At 41.5% G+C, this 18,340-nt stretch overlaps 1 protein-coding gene across 1 annotated transcript; it reads left to right on the plus strand.

The window, feature by feature from the left end:
- Positions 1-16,207: 16,207 nt before the first annotated feature.
- On the plus strand, positions 16,208-16,924 carry LOC126849550 (uncharacterized). The gene has a single exon (XM_050591495.1). The coding sequence runs from the start codon at positions 16,208-16,210 to the stop codon at positions 16,922-16,924; it is 717 nt and encodes a 238-aa protein (XP_050447452.1).
- Positions 16,925-18,340: the final 1,416 nt, after the last annotated feature.

Here is an 18,340-nt window from a genome sequence, read left to right on the forward strand (position 1 = left end):
TTTCTTTGAGATATTTTTTATCGTTATTGATCTAATTGCATTTCACTAGAAGAATTTTATTATCTTTTTGGTATCGCTTTATTCTTTCGCCGGAATTCTACTGTAAGAGATCTATCAATTTTTGTTTATTTGGGGGGATCGGGATGGTTTCATCATCGATCTTCTTGCGTCTTTCTTGGTTACTCATAGATATAGTTATTGTCAAGTGAATAAGAATTTACAGAATTTACATGGCGCAAAATGCTCTGTTTATTGAACAATTCGTTTTTATCATCAATACACAATTGTTGCGATGTCGTGGAAGGAAGGAATTGGAGTCACCTGGATGTAACACTACGAGATTGTCTACTAAATAAAAAGTCCCCGGATTCAAGTGGCGGGATATACAATTGCCGCGATATTTGATTAATTAAATAAACATATAAATTTATTCCTTAAAAAAGAAAGAAAATTTTATACATTCTTATAATAGTAAGTATAGTTTTATATAATATTTATTATATGTTTTTATAATAAAGAAACAGTAATTAATCTTTAAGAGTGCGTGCTTGCGTGCGTGCTCCACGAGTCTAATTAGTCGACAGCTATGTGATATAAAGGGATATTCTATAAAAGGATATTCCTTTCACTAAAAGTAAAAAAGTAAGAAAGAAAAAAAGAATTGGTTTGGCGACTTATTTTTTGTAATGATGGTAGGGGGAGAGTTTGCTGATAGGTTAGGTCGCAGTTCGTCTTGAGGGAGAGAGATGCCGCCGAAAGAAACACCGGTGGCAAATCAAGATGCACTCGAACGATTTTAAATAATAATTACACTGAATACTAAATACTGACTAACTGACTGACAGATTGAGTGGATGAGTGACTACCGATTACGTAGATTATTAATTGACAACTGATGCCGCGGATCTCACGAGCTCCCTTTTTTTAGTTAGTCGATTAGTCAAAGGTTCGACTTTTCCGACGGACTTTTGCACGCGTAATTCTGAGGACAATGGTAAAAGTCTTATTTTTCTATGATTTTTGATATAGATTTGGCTACTTTTGTTAAAGATATTTTGTAAGGTGTTTTCGTCGCTTTACTGTTTCTTTGTTTTTTTTATTGTAAAATGTTATTGTATGAGATATCTATTAATATTTACTTAAAGAAGATCGGCGTAGTTTTTTTTCGGTTACTCATAGTTATCGCGTTATCGCGTACCGGGATGTGACCGATAACTTTCTGAAAGAACACTAATGACAGCATATTATTCACGTGATCGGTTGTGCAGAATTGTGCAAGCGAACTCTTCCATGAGGTCTCGGCTGGAATTGGAGATCCATGTACCAGACCTCTTTGATTGTTATGATCATGAGTGCTCTTTTTTTTAGAATAAAGGTAGTTTCTTCCGATGTTGCTGTATAAATAGTAGTATAGTTTCCCTTGACTGTTTATTTGCTGGCTATTGCTTCATAAAGAATATCGTATCTGTTGAAATTGCAACTATCCATCGTGGCGACGATCCAGCAGATTTCAAATCCGTCGGTGTTTAAGCATTTGCCTGACAAAACTTTGCAATGAACGCCTTTGGAAGAATTACTTTGTTTACTCTGTCGATGGAAATTTCAAAGTCTCAAAGAGTGACCTTGATAACGGTTTGTATTATGATATTTTCTCAGGTCCCAAAGTCGCGTTATTGTTCCAGAGCATCGTCTGTCTACGGATTGGAAAACCATGAACTAATGCATATTGATACTGTTTCTTTTAAGATGCTCTGCTGATGTTTCTATGGCGATGGTTCCGGAATATTGCAGTTTTCTGCAGATGTAGTTGTCCAGTTCTTGAATATTGTTCGACTCGGGGAAGAATGAATCGGAAGAAAGGGCGCAACAACTATTCTAATTATTCCGATATCAGACACTTCGCGACGTAAGATTCCAGTCAAATAAAGGTTCAAGAAACAGATAAACGACTGGATCGCTGTTACTCTGTTTGTTCGAACATTCGTTTGGTGATCCCTTTTTAGTAAGAAAATTTTAATCTCTTTTATTAGGGATGGGACCCAGTGCGATCTTTAATTGGAAATGAAAAAAAGGGGTTAAAAAAATATTTTAATTAATTAACAAACATATGATTTATCCAAAAAACATAAGAAAAAATTAGATTTATACGTGTTCTTACATATGAAGAAAACTAATCCTTATTTGTGCGTATGTGTGAGTGTGTGGAGGTATATAATTGTTGTGTTGTTATTTTATTTATTCATGGGTGATACAATAATGCGGAGGTCACCGATCAGAGCGATAAGGGAAAGATTCTATTGTTAGTAAAAACTCTGACCGGTTATTACAATAATAGCGAATGATAAAGCTAATAATATAAACAGTAAATGTGTCTAGAGTGCGAAAGGGAGGTAAAAAAAATGACATTAAAGGAAAGAATAATGCTAGGAAATAATTATAGGATTTAAGGGATGATAACCAGATAAATATATTGAGGTATCATCAAAGTCCGGAAGTTCGTCACAGAATCCGGGATCGCCCTTAAAATTTCTTCTGAATCAGAAGGGGAAAGATTTGGGGAAGGAGAATCATTAACTAGGATCACTGTTGAACCTGATCCCAGTGAGGGGAGAAAGGAATGGAATATGCGGGAGAGTAAGAAGGAAAGAAAGAGGGAGATGAATGAGAGCGTATTGATGGCGGGAAATATACCTGGGAATAAGAAGGAGCAAGAGTGAGAAAAATTAGAAGGAGAGGGAAAGAGGGAGATGAGTAGGTGTCAGTGTCAGTGTCGAAACAATCGGCAAAAGATGTAATAAGATTACTAGCCGCGGTTATGCTATCAACTATTTCTCTAGAATGGTAGAGAAATGCATCAAATTTTTTTTGAATGATGTTCACCCGAGCCACGATAAAGGCTTAAACGGCGCGCCTAGCTTGCGGATGAAACTCCTTTACCGAATTATAAAAAGACGAGAGTTCCACTATACCAATAAAAATAACGGGTAAATAAACAATGAATACGTTTTCGGACCGGGTATTATAGAAATATTTAAGACTTACTCTTGCTAATTAGTTCTTTCAGCAGGTCGACGATTCGATGAGTGGGTTGCTGGTGGGATGTCGTCAACGAAGACACTGGTGATGGTGCATTCCCTCACAACTCGCGGTTCAAATAAAAGGTTTAACTAACTGGTAATAAAAGGTTTAAAGTAACTGGAAAATTATAAAATTAAAACACTGTCACGAGTACTTTTGAGTATTGAATAACTATCGAAAGAGCAGATTAAATCAGCAGATCAAATGATGAATATCGAATAAGCAGATCGAAGACGAATGAGAATGAGAGCTTATGTGTTCTCCTTTTTATATTTTTCTTCAGAGGTGTTTTCTAATTTTCCGAAGTAAGGTTCTTCCAAAATTTTGTCGAATCAGAGTTGTGGGAGTGAAGTCTTTCTAAGATTTTACGAATTGGTTTTGTACAATAATGGGGATTTTTTATCTTTAGCGAATTAAGAATTATCCCAGTATCTTCATTAGGAGGATTGTTTCTCCTACTTATCATATTTTGCTCGTGGTGATCTTCGATTGGTGAGTTCGATATCGTTTCGAGCGTTCCTTGAAGGTTCTATTTCTTAAAATTATTTTTATTGCTGTGGGTGTAGCTCTGTTTGTTGAGTATTTTGCTATCACCTTGTCGATATCTTCTATTTTTGTTGAAAGATTTCGCTAAGGATTATTTTTTTATTATTTTCGAGGAAATCGGGATCGTTTCATCACCGATTTCCTGTATCTTTCTCATGGGTTCTGTCTGTAGGTATAATTACGGTCTATTTATCGAATCGTTTTTATCACCAACCGACGAACCTTACAGCTATTTCGCGGAAGGAAGGAATCGCCAGGACGTAACAATATATTGTCATCATTTTTTTTGAACAATCGAGATATAAGAATGAATTCAATAATAGTAGATCATGCGGTTCGCTTTCATTTTGGATTGCTTACGATCGTAGTCTGAATTTCAAGAGTTGGAGCTAAATCTCCTCCTTGTTAGGTTCGAAGTTATCAATTTCGCATTTTTCTATAACCAGAAATGATAAGGAGATAATATTAAATTCATTATTTTGGCAGTCACAGTTTATCAAGCCATGTAATACGATAAGTAAGAATAAGAAAGATTCCATATCATTATGGTTCGTTTGTTATTGACCGGTACATGTTGTTATATTCTTTCTGATTCAAGTTCCTAAATTAGGGCATTCTAACATTAATGTGGCGCTTCATGTCGTGAGTGTTTCATCTTGTCTGCGTGCACGTTTATTTTAGCATTATTTAGCATTTTCCACAAATTATAGTACGTTTGGATACGCAATATGAAAGTAGCGAACGAATTTCACTTATGACTCGATCTTTACTTATGACAGTCATGAGAACGCACATCGGATTTTGTTAACATATCTCTTTGTTTTGTCTTTGATTTATTTTTGTTTTGTCTTGTTTATCAGTTATAATTAAAGTTATTTAAATTTTATAAAAAAGAATATGTTGGAATAAATCGAGTGCGAGTGACACTCTGAGATATCGAAGTCAACTCGCGGATATAACAATATTATACTCATGAATTTAGCCAAAAGTAGAAAATGCTAATCGAAACTTGTATGAACGACATATAATATACACTGTATTTGTATATTTAGTCTGATATGTTAAAGATTTTGAATTCATTTCAGGCTATTCAAAAATAGTCCCCTCCCCCCCGTTGTCAATATTATCATATAGGCAGTCATCAGTATCATCTACTCGTCACTATGCCAATCTATACGCCGATACTTCCACATTGATCTTTCTTCAACATATTAGCCACTAATTCTTTCTCCAATTGATCCGCGTACAATTGTGAGAATAACTCAAAGTGGGAGTATTAATGTTCTGTAAAAAATGCACATTTGCAATCTCATACCGGAGGCAAGTTATGAATCCGACCAGACTTTCAAATGAAAAGTATCAAGTTCACTGGTAAATTCTCGAATAAAAGATTATATAAGAATTATGATATATGAAAATAAAGATTGTTTTTTATATATGAAGGAGACAGAAGGCTTTATTAGTTATTTCAAGTTTATTTTTAAATAAACATTGTTAAAAATTAAAGATAAGTTTTTTTTAATTTTTTATTACAAATTTTTATATATATATAAGCATGTTTCTAATCACATCTGTTTGTAATTTCTTTTTTATCAAATGACTCTGCGCTTTGGGATAAAAAGCATTTCTTGACCCGCATTGTCGAATTTTCTCAATATCGCTTTCACATTTTCTAGTTATGAGAAATCTTTTCTCGAGATCTGTATAGATAGGTTTTCTCCTTTTTTTGTGTTCTCAAAAAGATAGCTCTTTCCTGAAGAATCAATTTGTTCACCGACCAATATCAGATTTGCTTGTGATCTTCAAGTTGAGTCATATGACAGTTTTCTGTAAAAGAATAAAGCAACTAGTACTTAAAGTGGCCAGATTTTTGAGAATTATGTGAGATCGGCCAGAGAAAACTTCCGACGAGATGTACATTCTGAATAGAGAATATATTCGTATGTTCCCTTTATCCTCTGTCACTAGAATAACATTAATGTTTATTTGATTGAAACTTACATAATTGCATGCGAAATTGTAAGCATCTGTTGGTTAATTTAAAACAACAGAAATGATATGTTTTTATGATGATATTTATTTAGAACCGTGCACCTAAAAAAATCATGACATAATGAAATTTGCATTTATAGAAATTGCATATACTTATTAAAAAATGTGTATTGTTACGTCCAGACTCTCGGAAGGATAAGTCACAAGGAAGGGCGCAACAACTGTTAAATAAATTTAAAATAGAATATTCCTTCCAGACTCTCGGAAGGATGAGTCGCAAGGAAGGACGCAATAACTATTTTAAATATCCCGAAATCAAACATCTTACGGGCGTAAGAATCGGGTCAAGCGAACTCGAAGTTCGGAAAACAGGTAAACGACTGGGTCGCTGTTACTCTGTTTCAACTTTCGCTCGGTGGTCCCTTTTTAGTCAGGGAATTTAATCCCTATTACTCGGGATGGGACCAAGTGCGACCTTTTATTGGAAATGAAAGAAGGGGGTTAAAGAAATATTTTTAATTAATTATCAAACATTCTGGTTTATTCAAAAATAAGAAAAAGTTACATTTATACATGTACGTTTATACATAATAAGAAAAATTAATCCTTATCTGAGCGTATGTGTGAGTGTATATGTATGTGTTCATTTATTCGCGGGTGTTACATTTATGCGGAGAACGTCGGTCAGAGTGAGTGAAGGAGCAGATTCTATCGTTAATATTTAATTCCGACCGGTTATTATATAATAATTTTGTTAATAGGTAAATAAAATTAAATAAACATGTGTGTGTGTGTAGAATGGTCGCAAATATAAAATTGGTCGCTTGCATATGAGTTAAATTAGGTATCTTAAAATTTTCTAAAGCTTACTAGGACTATTACGGAACAAATTAATGATTTACAAGAATAAAACTAAGAAATAATTACAGGATTTAAGGGGTGATATTCAGATGGATGTATTGAGGGATTGTCAAGATTCGGAAGGTCGTCGCAGGCTTCTTGGATCGCCCTTAGAATTTCTTCTGAAGGATAAAGACTTGGGGAAGAAGAATTATTAATTAGGATCACTGTTGAAACGGATACCAATGATCGGGGAGAAGAGGATGGATAATGTGTAGGAGCAAAAAAAGGAGATGAATGCGGGCGAGTCGGAGAATATACCTGGGAATTAGAAGAAAGAGAGAGAAAAGTGTATGTGAGCTATTGGTATCGGTATCTGTATAATGCTCGTCAAAAATACGCTTGATATTATTAATTATGTCTTGTGCCGCGGCAAATTGTCTACAATTTGTGTGGCGTAATATGTGACTGTCTCGAACGTTTTCTCCGTATGCGCCCGAGCCAACGTTTTCCTGATTCCGCGAAGGACCCGACAAATGCGTCTAGCTCGCGGACGAAATTCTTTAGCCAAAAGGCATAAGGATATCTCGCTCACTACCGAAGAAGGCAAAACTATAATAAATATCTAAGATCGCGTGAAGAAAATTCGTTGAAACTTACTTTTAGTAGTGGTTAGGCTGGGCCTGTGTTGATGCTTGAAAACGACGCCGCCCAGAGAAGACACTGGTTGCACTTTCGCGACAAATTGAATCACAGAATAAAAATTTAAAGAAAAATAAAAATCGAATTCGAGAAAAGATTTTGACCGTTGATTTGAACTGTGATTTGAACGTAACGAGTGTAAGGAGAGTAGAGAGAGCGAGGACTCTTCAGTAGCCCTTTTTATAGAGCTTTTTCAAAGCTGTGTTTTAATTCTTTGAAGTAGGGATTGACGAATTAGAAATGTCCCAGTGTCCTCATTAGGCGGGATGTTTCTCTTACTTTTTCGTTTTTTTACTCGCGGTGATAGTCAGTAGGAAATATAGGCCGCTTCTAGCCCACTTATTTCTTAAGAACCAGTTGTAAGAGTAAGAGAAAGATATATGAAAAAGTAAGATAGAAAGATATCTCGGAGGAGAAATGACGGCACGGCGGAACGGCAGGGGGAGTACGTATGGCGAGGGAGGCGTGGGACGGGGAGAGGCGCGCGTACCGTCGTAGGTGAGGGGGTGAGGAGAGGCGAGGGGGGATTTCGGAGGACGAGCCGCGGTTTCCTTAGAGCGCGCGATTCAGGAGCGCGATTTATAAATAGGCGGTGTCCGGTGAGCTTTAAGGAGCGGAGATAATGGTTTTGTTCGAGTTTTTTCATCATTTCGCGATTAGAGGAGCTGTGGAGCGCCTGGCGACGGAGTTATCCGGCGCGGTTAACTGAGATGCGCTCTTTTCCATTGTTCTCGTCGTTATAAAAGGATGCCGCTATCGCGAGATATTAGTTCGAAGGTATTTCTTCGGAACGTCGCGATGAAGCGCGTACTTAGCGCTTTGACGAGATTAGCCGGAAGAATGGTTAATACTCATGTTAAGAGAATCGATGATATACAGGTTTTGGAAATTCCGACTCGTTTGAAGGAAGAGCTACGTAAAAATTATATAGCGGACTGTTTATATTGTGCGGAGGAGATCGACTTCGCGGAGCAACTCGTGCGAGAGGCGAGCGAGGCGCAGTTCGACGAATCCTTCGCGGACGTCGGAGCCGATCGCTATCTGCTTTATCGCAACTGGAAGTGGCGGTATGGTATTTGGATTTTTCGTGGGAGAAGAATCACGTCGTGCATTGCTACTATCAATTCGGTTGCTTGTTCGATAACAGGAGATACATCGAGGAGGAGGAGAGATATTGCGCGGATTGCGTGCACTGACCGAGTTACGTTAGAAGCGTGTCGACGCACGTGACGGAGGTGACGGTCGGCGAGATGATGCGGGGGAGTTGTCTCATCGACGAGATCTTCGATGTGTCGAAATACTGGTGCAGCGGCTGCGAGACGAGAGCCTTGTTTTACATCGAGAAGTACGAGAAAGAGGAAACATGGTTTGTTTGTAGGAAGATTCTGCGTACATTGAGGAACAACTAATGAATCGAGGAATCCCGGAAAACTTTTTCGAAGCGCCGAGGTACGCGCCGAGCGCTTTGATGAGGCTAGCCGGAAGAGTGATTAATACATGAATTAAAAATATCGAGTTCATCTCGAAGAGTTTAAGGAAGAAACACGACTTATTATTAAAGAATCTGTGTATCTAACGATAAATGGATAGAGAAACGGACGAGAGCGGTCTCTTCGAGCGCGCGGAGTGTCACGACGACGGACGCGTATCTCGCGTGGGCGCGACGATGCGACGAGCGTCTCGAGCCTTTGCGAGAAAGATGTCGAGAGGAGCGTCGAGAGAGATTCACCAGCACGATCAACTCTCTGATTGCTCGAGTCGTTCGACTGACGGGCGCGAGAGACGATTTGCGTAGAGGCTTCGAGCACTCGGGCGGTGACGAGAGGCGCTAGGGATTCTCGTGGTCCGAGATCGAGACGGCTTTCGTTAGGCGCGTTTTAACCGGCGCCATTATCAATCTCGATTACATCGAACCATTGCGGTTTCTCGAGGATGCCAGAGATACGGTGCTCAATCGAGTACACGATGTTATGGGCAGATACGACAGCAAAGTCAATATCGCGTTCAATAGCGAGTTCGTTTCGGGCGACAAGATCGCTGCTAAGACTATCGTCACGAAGAATCATCCGCTCCTGCCCACGTCCGATTTGCGAGAGTAGTACGGGAAGCGCATAGTCGATGTGATTCTAGCGTCGTTGGAAGAGTTTCAAGAGCGCGATGTGGAGGCATTATAAAATACCGCTGTAATAATCTTTTTTTTTTAGTCAATACAATTTTATTAAGTTACGTAATAAATATATAATGTATAATAAAATACAATTATTTTATTAATAAATACATTTTTATTGTAACACGGCTGCTTTGTTTATCCAGGAATTGTGCGTCTCGTTCATCCCCAACCATTTCACGTAAACCTCGTCGCCCCTTCGACGCAGCACCTTTTCCACGAGATATACGTCGGGATCGGAGACGCGAAGCAACTCGTGTTCGTAGAATCCTCCGGCGATCGGCTCGTTTCGCGAATCTTTTAATAGATACGTCACGGGATTGATTCGTTTCACCTTGGTTATTCGAAATATTTCGGTGGTCCAATTGGGCGTGAAACCTTTCTCGAAGATCGTTTTAAATTTGCTGACGCGTACCGGATCGTCCGGCTTAAATTTCGCGGGAGCAGCTATCTTTACATTGCTGTACACTGTATTTAAAAGTTTATCGGCGATCGCGGAAGTCACGTCGACGGACCTCATACCAATAGTGCGATGTTTTCGCGCGTTGTACTCTTTTACGAGACGGGGTAGCGCGTCAATCCACTTGTACGTTCCGTTTAACGTGAAGTATTTCCACATGGAGTTCTTAAGCGTGCGATTGAGTCTCTCGACGATCAACGCTTTCATCACCGAGTATGTCGAATAATGGTTCACCCCGTGCTTCTTCACGAACTCTCGCACTTCGGTATTGTAGAATTCTTTTCCTTTGTCGGTCTGCAGATTTTTCGGACACCTTAAAGTTTCGTGTTATCTTAGATAATGCTCGAGCGACCTCGCTGGCGCTTTTGCTCTTGAGTACGGCCCACGCGTACTTGCTTAACGCGTCGATAACGGTGAGTATGTAGTTGTGACCTTTGTTAAGTCTTGCGTAAGAACGCATCTCGACCACATCCACCTGCCACAGGTCGTTGTACCCGCGCACCGCGACGCGGCGACGTGGGAAGTTTCTTCTCGTGGGCGCGTGCAACTTCTCCACCATTCTTCGTTTTTCGGCGTTCATTTTATCTTTTCTTTTTGTCGAAATAGCGTCTTTTTACGGTCGCTTTCCTTTCTCGTTCGATTTTAATATCGAAGGAATCTTTACCGTTAACTCTTCCAATGAAGGAGCCTTTATCGAAGGAACCTTTATCGAAGAAGTCTTTACCGTTAACTTTTCCAATGAAGGAGCCTTTATCGAAGGAACCTTTATCGAAGGAGCCTTTACCGTTAACTCTTTTAATGAAGGAGTCTTTATCGAAGGAACCTTTATCTTTAACTCTTCTAATGAAGGAGTTTTTATCGAAGGAACCTTTATCGAAGGAGCCTTTATCGAAACTGGCGAATTCATCGAACTCGCTTTATTAGAAGATTGGATCGCGGCTTTCTCTAAATCTTTTATGCGTTTATCGAACTCGTTCGATTCTTTCGTTAATAGCGACGTTAACTCTTCCAATCTTTTTATCTTCGCTATGGAATTTGCCGCGATCTGCGATTTCTCGGTTAGTCTCTGTATCGTTTTATTAAGTTCTACGCTTTTCGTAGAGGTATTCGTCATAAATTGCGAAATGGAATTTCTCGCGTCGTTGATTCGCTTGTTCAGATTTTCGTCCCATTTATTCAGATCGTTAACGCTCGTCTCGATTTTCGAAACGGCGCTTTCCGCGGCATCTAACCTTTTACCTAGAGCGCCTTCGAGCTGATCTAGTCTCGCGAATAACAGCACGACGCTTTGCCCCGCCTCATTCGCGTCCTTTTTCAACTGCGATCTTCTTGGCGTTCTCGCGGTACTCGATCTCGTCTTTCTTCGCGGCGTTTAATGCGAGATCGACGTAGCTCTTGCTTGTCGCGTCGGCGTCCTCCTTTCGGCGGGGCTAAGCGTCTTATCTTGCGCTCTTTCGCGTCGTACTCGTCGGCGAAACTCGCGCACAGAGCGTTATCGCGCACGTAATTTCGCAGGGATTCGATAAGCGGGCGTAGTCTTCCATCATTGTCGCGTTTCTTCAGAGCTATGTCGAACTTGTTCACGAACATAGCGCGTGTTTCGCGCGCGACTGCGTCGACTGCCGATGTGACCGATCGATTTATAAGATCGCGCCCGCTTCGCGAAGCTCCTCGACTATCGATAGAATCTCGTTATCGTGAGCGTTGTTTCTAGCTCGACGGGAAACGTCTAGTAATCGCAGACGATCCACTAATTCGTTCGGATCGTCCCCGTGAACGTAATCGACTCTATTTCCCGTGATTCGCATGGTCGACGGTACGCGAGCCGCGCCCATCTTCGCGCCGGTGTATTAGAGGAGCGATAATGTATTTGTACTTGTATCCCTTGTTTCCTAAAATGGGATTACTAGCTTTTTTGTCACGTTTGCGGGCATTCGTCGTTAATAGTATATTTCTGTACGTTATTTTATCATTCTTGGTATACGCGAGATCGTCGGGCATTCTCTTGAAGATTAATTCGTATAAACCGGGAGTACCGACATATCTGATCCCATTTATGAGTATAGAATCGTCAACGTCTACGTCGAATCGCTTATCCCCGAGCATCGCGCCATCCTCGCCAATTTACACCCCGTAAACATGATCGATCTCGCTCGATTTTTCCCCGCCGAGAAGAGCCCCCACGTACTTTCGTCCCAAAGGTCCTAGTTGACCATGCAATACTTCGTACAACTCCCTTGGGGAGTTCGAAGAGTTCATTTAACGGATGTTTCGAGCGTTAAAGGCGATTCGAGATTCTCAGACAACTCCTCCTCGCTTAGCGCGAGCGGATCTCTCTCGTCGGAGGATGCGTCTAACGAAGTAAAGAAGGTTTCCAGTCGTTTTCTCGCTCGTACTCGTTTCGCTTCGGACTTTTCCCGCATAGGAGTTAGCGATTCCTCCTCTTTCTTCCATTTTTTCTAGACGCTCGTCGCAGATTCGAAGTCGGCCGTCTCGCGTTCGATCGCGTCTCGCTCGGCGCGTTCAGCGATGCGACCCAGCGGCTCGACGATTAGTTTAAAACGAGTTTCCATAGCGACCTCGTTCTCCATTTTGCCGGTCTTTAACGCTCTGTGTTTTTTACGAATCGAATCGCGCGTCTTAGTTATCTCCTTCGTCGTTTTCTCTCGTTCGTCGATATCTTTCGTAGCCATCACGAGCGAATCGATCCTTTCTCGCTCGCGCGCGTTCGACGTATCCGCGACTACTAATCGCGCTTCGGTACGGCGAACTCGTTAAATCCTCATCTGTATCGTTGCGAAGTGTGCTGTCTTTATCTATTACTAGAAACCCGTATTTGCGTTGCCAACACGCGCGACACAGCGCGTGAAAATCTTCGTACGACATGTCGGTGTTCACGTGATCATTATATACGTGCCGCAAATTAGTGCCATCCTGTTTAAAGAGGACCAATAATTTCGCGTTATCTCATATTAAGTGTTTCGGTATCTTGACGTACGTTCGTCACAGATAGAAGCAATCGACGTTCGAGTGTCGACCCATAGCGAAATACTCCCTGACGGTGTTCTGTTTATCGCACGCTACGTCATCGAACACGAATATCGAATTCAGAAGCGCTTCGCTAGGTGGAATAACGTCGGAGTTATCGGAAAATGTAAAATAACCGATATCCTCCATCGGTGCCAACAAGTTTTCTAAATATTTATATTTTGGTTGTTGCAACAAGTAAACGTAAACGTTCTCGAAACGCAAGCCGTGCGAGTTTTCTAGCAGACTTATTAGCGTGTTCGTCTTACCGTAATTAGAGGGGCCGCAAATGACGCAACGAATCGCTCGGTAGAAGACAACCATGCCTGCGCGACCCCGAATTGTCCGACGATCGCGCTCTCTTGTCCAGATTCGTCACCTTTATCGCGATCGACTGCCCCACGAAGCGCATCCCTCTCGATAGTCGCGCGTGCGCGGTACACTCGCGAGACGAAACGAGACTCTTATTTAGATTCGAGTCGATCCTCGTCGATCGCGCAGTAGCGAATCGCGCGCGGTCGAACGAGATATTTATCCTACTACTAGAAAGCGATGATATCCTCGAGCTTACCGCCGAACAGTTGCGGTTTATCTTGAAGATGACCTTATTGCGACATTTCGGTCGCTACGTGGAACGAGTGTGGAAGAGATTGCCTGAACATATAAGAGCGGATCCTGAAGTGCGGCGCTATCGTCGGTGCTTGGAACATCACAATCGTCCTTGGCAACGAACGCATATCGACGGACCGGCACCGCTCATTAAAGATTGCGGCGAATGCAATTCCTGAAGCGGAACAATGTTATCGGCGATATCGGCGGCGCGGGTTTATTGAACACAGCAATAAACGCGCTGCCTTTCGAACTACATATACCAGGCTATCAATTTTGCAAGCCGGGTATCCGTCTCGCGAAGAGACTCGCGCGAGGCGATCGTGGCGTTAATCCGTTGAACGCGGCCTGCCGCGAGCACGACATCGTGTACTCGCGAAGCGGCGATCTCGTCGATCGACACCTTGCCGATCGAGCGCTCTCCGAGAAAGCGCGCAAGCGTATCGCGGCGAGCGACTCGACCTTAGGTGAGAGAGCCGCCGCGACGGCCGTATGGGCGGCTATGAAGGCAAAGACGAAGTTCGAAATGAGTGTGCCCGCGAGAACGAAGAGAAGGAAGAGCGGAAGGAGAATGACCTCTACGAGGAAACAAGCGCTTCCTCGTAGAGGTCATTCTCTGCGTGGCAAAACGCGGCGGCTTCTTACCCCTGTTACCGTTGCTGGGAGTTCTCGGTTCCTTGGCTAGAGGAGCGGCGGGAATCGCGAGAGCGGTGAACGATGGCAAAGCGGCGCGACGGCAGCTGGAGGAATTGCAGCGTCACAATCGTGCGATGGAAGATCGCGGTTTGTACCTCGCGCCTTATACAAACGTGGAAGCGGCGTATCTTCGCTGAGAAAAAAAGCGAGCATTAAAAAAAAACTTCGCGGAAGACGCTAAGGATTCTTTCATCCGTCAGCGTAACAACGGACGAACAGTTGTCAAAATCACGCCGCGATACTCTCGCGCATGCCTCACTTCAGAGGCGTATTTATGCGCGACGCTCTTCCGACGCTAGTGCGTCGTAACGACAGCGGTATCATTAATTTAGATGACGCGTCGAGGCCGGGCACTCATTGGGTGGCGTACGCGAAGAAGGGCGACGACGCGATCTACTACGACAGTTTTGGCAATCTTCGTCCACCGCGCGAACTTGAGCGATATCTCGGACGTAACACGACTATTCGATACAATTGCGACTCTCAACAAACGAGCGATCAGAGCATCTGCAGACAACTGTGCCTGAGATTTCTCCGAAAGATCGATTGGAAAAATTTTCGGCTATAATATCGGATCTTTCATCCTTCGAGGGCAGTTCGTTCGTGCTCGCCGACTATGTCGCTAATTCTCACGCTATCCGGACGAAGCAGCGACCTCACGGCGAGCTATTTTCCATTTCTAGATTTGAGCGATGGCGATTACGAGTTAGGTCTCACTAATTTCGAAACCTACAACACGATACCGAATGTAAATTCTACGAATAATAAATTTTACTTCGACGAAAACAACGAGGTTATCGCGATTCCCGTCGGATCTTACGAGTTAAACGCTATAAACGCGTATCTAAAAGCCGCGATTCGTCGCAAACGACCAACGAAAGAAAAGGAGCGAAGGCGAGGCGAGAGCAATGAACCGAAAACGAGAGACGAGGATGACGATTACATATACAAAGTCGACGACCGCGACGACGATTTTTTCGACGAAAACGGCGAGAGGAACGCCATAGCGTTTCGCGGAAACGATAACAACATGAGAAGCGAGAACAAGTGCGCGTATCACGTAAATTTTACTAAACCTAACAACATTGGTTCGTTATTAGGTTTTTCGTCTCGTATACTACAACTGAATAAATAGTACGCCTCCGATAAACCGGTGAATATTATGGCCGTTAACATTATATGCGTAGAATGCAACGTCACGACAGGGGCGTATCACTGAAAAATCCGCGCACACCATACACGAGTTCGCGCCGAACGTTCCGCCCGGATATAAAGTGTTGGAAGTTTTCGCGCGGATCATTTACCTTCCGATCATCGCGCGAATCATCATCGATATAACCGTGCGCGTCATGGATCAGAACGAAAAGTCGATCGATTTTCGAGACGAGGAGATAATGATTCGTCTGCACGCGCGACGAAGAAGATAGACACGCGCGATGGTCGTTGTGAATGAGAGAAACGCGCCCATTGTAGCGTTGTTCCTAAACACGAAGAGAAGAAAGGGAAAGAGAAGCGGAAGAATAACCATCGCTAACGCGATTTTTCTGCGCTCCTTGGGTTTCGTCATTCCGAAAACGGCTTGCGCGTAAAAGCGAAAATGAGCGACATCTTGAGTATCGCCGGAGAACCGATTTTCGACGATCGCATCGTCAAGATCGAGACTCACACATACAACCCTTATGCCAATACCACATTTATAAATAGCGACGAGATACGAATTCCTATACAACAACAGGATCTGTAAACGTTAAATTGCGAGAGTTTTCTTTACGTCGGAGGCAAACTCAAGTCGAAGAAAACATCGGACGCCGAGGGCGAAAGCTCGACAAGACTGGTGAACAATTGCACCGCGTTTATGTTCGAGGAGATTCGCTACGAGCTCGATAGGGTGGAGATCGATCGAAGCAGAAACGTTGGAATAACGAGCACGATCAAGAACTACGCATTGCTGACGGTCGAGAGAAGCAATATACTGCAGAACGCCGGATAGGACTTCGCGGCGAAGAATCATTCGATCGAGGATTTTAACTTTTGCATACCTCTCAGCGTGTTGCTAGGTTTCTGCGAGGATTACAAGCGCGTCGTGATCAATGCACAAACTCATCTTGATACAAGCGCTCAACGATCACAATTGTCTCGTATCGAGTGAATCGCACGAATCTAAAATCGTTCTATTGAAGATGCAATGGCGAATGCCTCACGTAGTGTTAAACGATATTAATAAATTAGCGCTATTACGCACATTGGACAGCGGAAGATATCTGAGCGTCGCTTTTCGTTCGTGGGATCTATACGAGTTTCCGCTTCTGCAGAGCACGACCAAACACTCCTGGGCTCTTAAAGCGGCAACGCAGCTCGAGAAATCGCGATACGTTATCTTCGCGCTGCAATCCGGAAGGAAGAATGTTCTGTCTCAGGATCCCTCCATGTTCGACGATTGTAAACTAACCAATGTCAAATTGTATCTTAATTCGGATTTTTATTCTTATGACGACATGAATCTAAATTTCGAAAAAAATAAAATCGCGGTACTATACGACAAGTACTCAAAATTTCGAAAAACGTATAACGGATGCAATAAAGACAAAGCGCTCTTTAATTTGGCCAAATTTAAAACGTTCGGTCCGATAGTAGTCATCGACTGTTCTCGACAGAACGAATCCATTAAGAGCGCCACCGTGGACATTCGTATAGAGTTCGACTGCAAGGAGAACGTTTCCTCTAACACCACAGCCTATTGTCTCATTATTCACGATCGAGTGATAGAATATAATCCGCTCACCAACGTAGTATGCAGAATCGTGTAGAATAATCTAGTACAGCGATAAATAAAAAAATATGGAGGGAGAATAAAATGCTTAAAAGGAGGAAATTTAGAGAAGCGAGCATTCTAACTTCGACTCGCGACGAAGATGGACACGCCGATCTTAGCCGACCTCCAAGGTTTTATTGTTAACGAAAAATTTGTCGCGAAAGAGGTCGCTATATTGAAAACGGTAAAGTGCTAACGCATCATATCTTCCGCGCGCCGATGTCGTGGAATTTGTTAACGAATGCGGAAAAAACGCAAGCTTGTTGGTTAATCACAAATCACCAATTAAAGTGGAACGGTGGACACATTAATTACGGATCGATGAAGAGACTCGTTCGAGACGCCGTTTGCTGTGGAACTAGTCCCGATTTCACGGCACGCGTATACGTCAAAGGCTACGAAAAGAAGAAGTGGCTCACCGAGATTCTAGAAAATGTCGAGGATCGCGACGTCACTGTTGAGACCATCGACGCCGACTTCGACGACATCGATCGACTGGAAACATTGAACCTTTCGCGGGCCCTTCGCTGCGGATATCACGCGAAGAATTGCGCGATGGAGAAAGTATGCAAATTGCACGACTGGTGGTTAGAGCGAAACAACGGTTTGAACAATATTTAATTTTAATGCATTATAAATTATAAACTACATTTTATGTACTATTAAATTGCATATCATATTATATCATATTATTATATCATATTATAAACCGTATAATATATCATTATATTAATATCATAAACTTTTTAATTATATATCATTTAAAAAATGTATTTGTTTTTTTAAATATACATATTAATACAACGATAATCGTTCACCGCATATCTTCTACCTCCGTAACATTTATTACGCATCGCGCGATAAAAAAATATATTTTTAAGAAATAAAATTTATACGTATTATTACGCGAACGAATCTTCCTTTACTTATCGCGACCGCGATAAGAGAAAAGAGTAGCACGAGACAAGAACGGGGCGACGTTTCGCGAGATTAATTAGAAAAGGATAGACTATGCGTGGGAAAGGAAGTGGAAACGCGGAGAATTAAATCACATCGTTTGAAATTATAAGTGATTTTATTTTATATCATAATATTTATAATATTTATAATATTTATAATAAACGTATATAACAAAATATATAACAAAATATATAATATTTATAATAAAATATATGTAATTTATAATAAATGTATAATAAAATGTATGATAAAATGTACAATAAAATTTATAATAAAATTTATAATAAAATTTATAATAAAATATAATTTATAATATAATTTATAATAGATAGATATAAATTTATTGAATCCCCTTGGGGTTACAAACTCTTACATAATACTTACAGCTATCTTAATACTAGCTTACAACTAACTTAATTCAACTTATATTACTTAACCTCTATCTCTAAAC

Source organism: Cataglyphis hispanica, chromosome 5, assembly GCF_021464435.1.
Source record: "Cataglyphis hispanica isolate Lineage 1 chromosome 5, ULB_Chis1_1.0, whole genome shotgun sequence".
NCBI lineage: Eukaryota > Metazoa > Arthropoda > Insecta > Hymenoptera > Formicidae > Cataglyphis > Cataglyphis hispanica.

Bases quoted from the DNA above. Each gene is read 5' to 3' on its own strand.
- LOC126849550 (XM_050591495.1), top strand. From the start codon at position 16,208: ATGCACAAACTCATCTTGATACAAGCGCTCAACGATCACAATTGTCTC.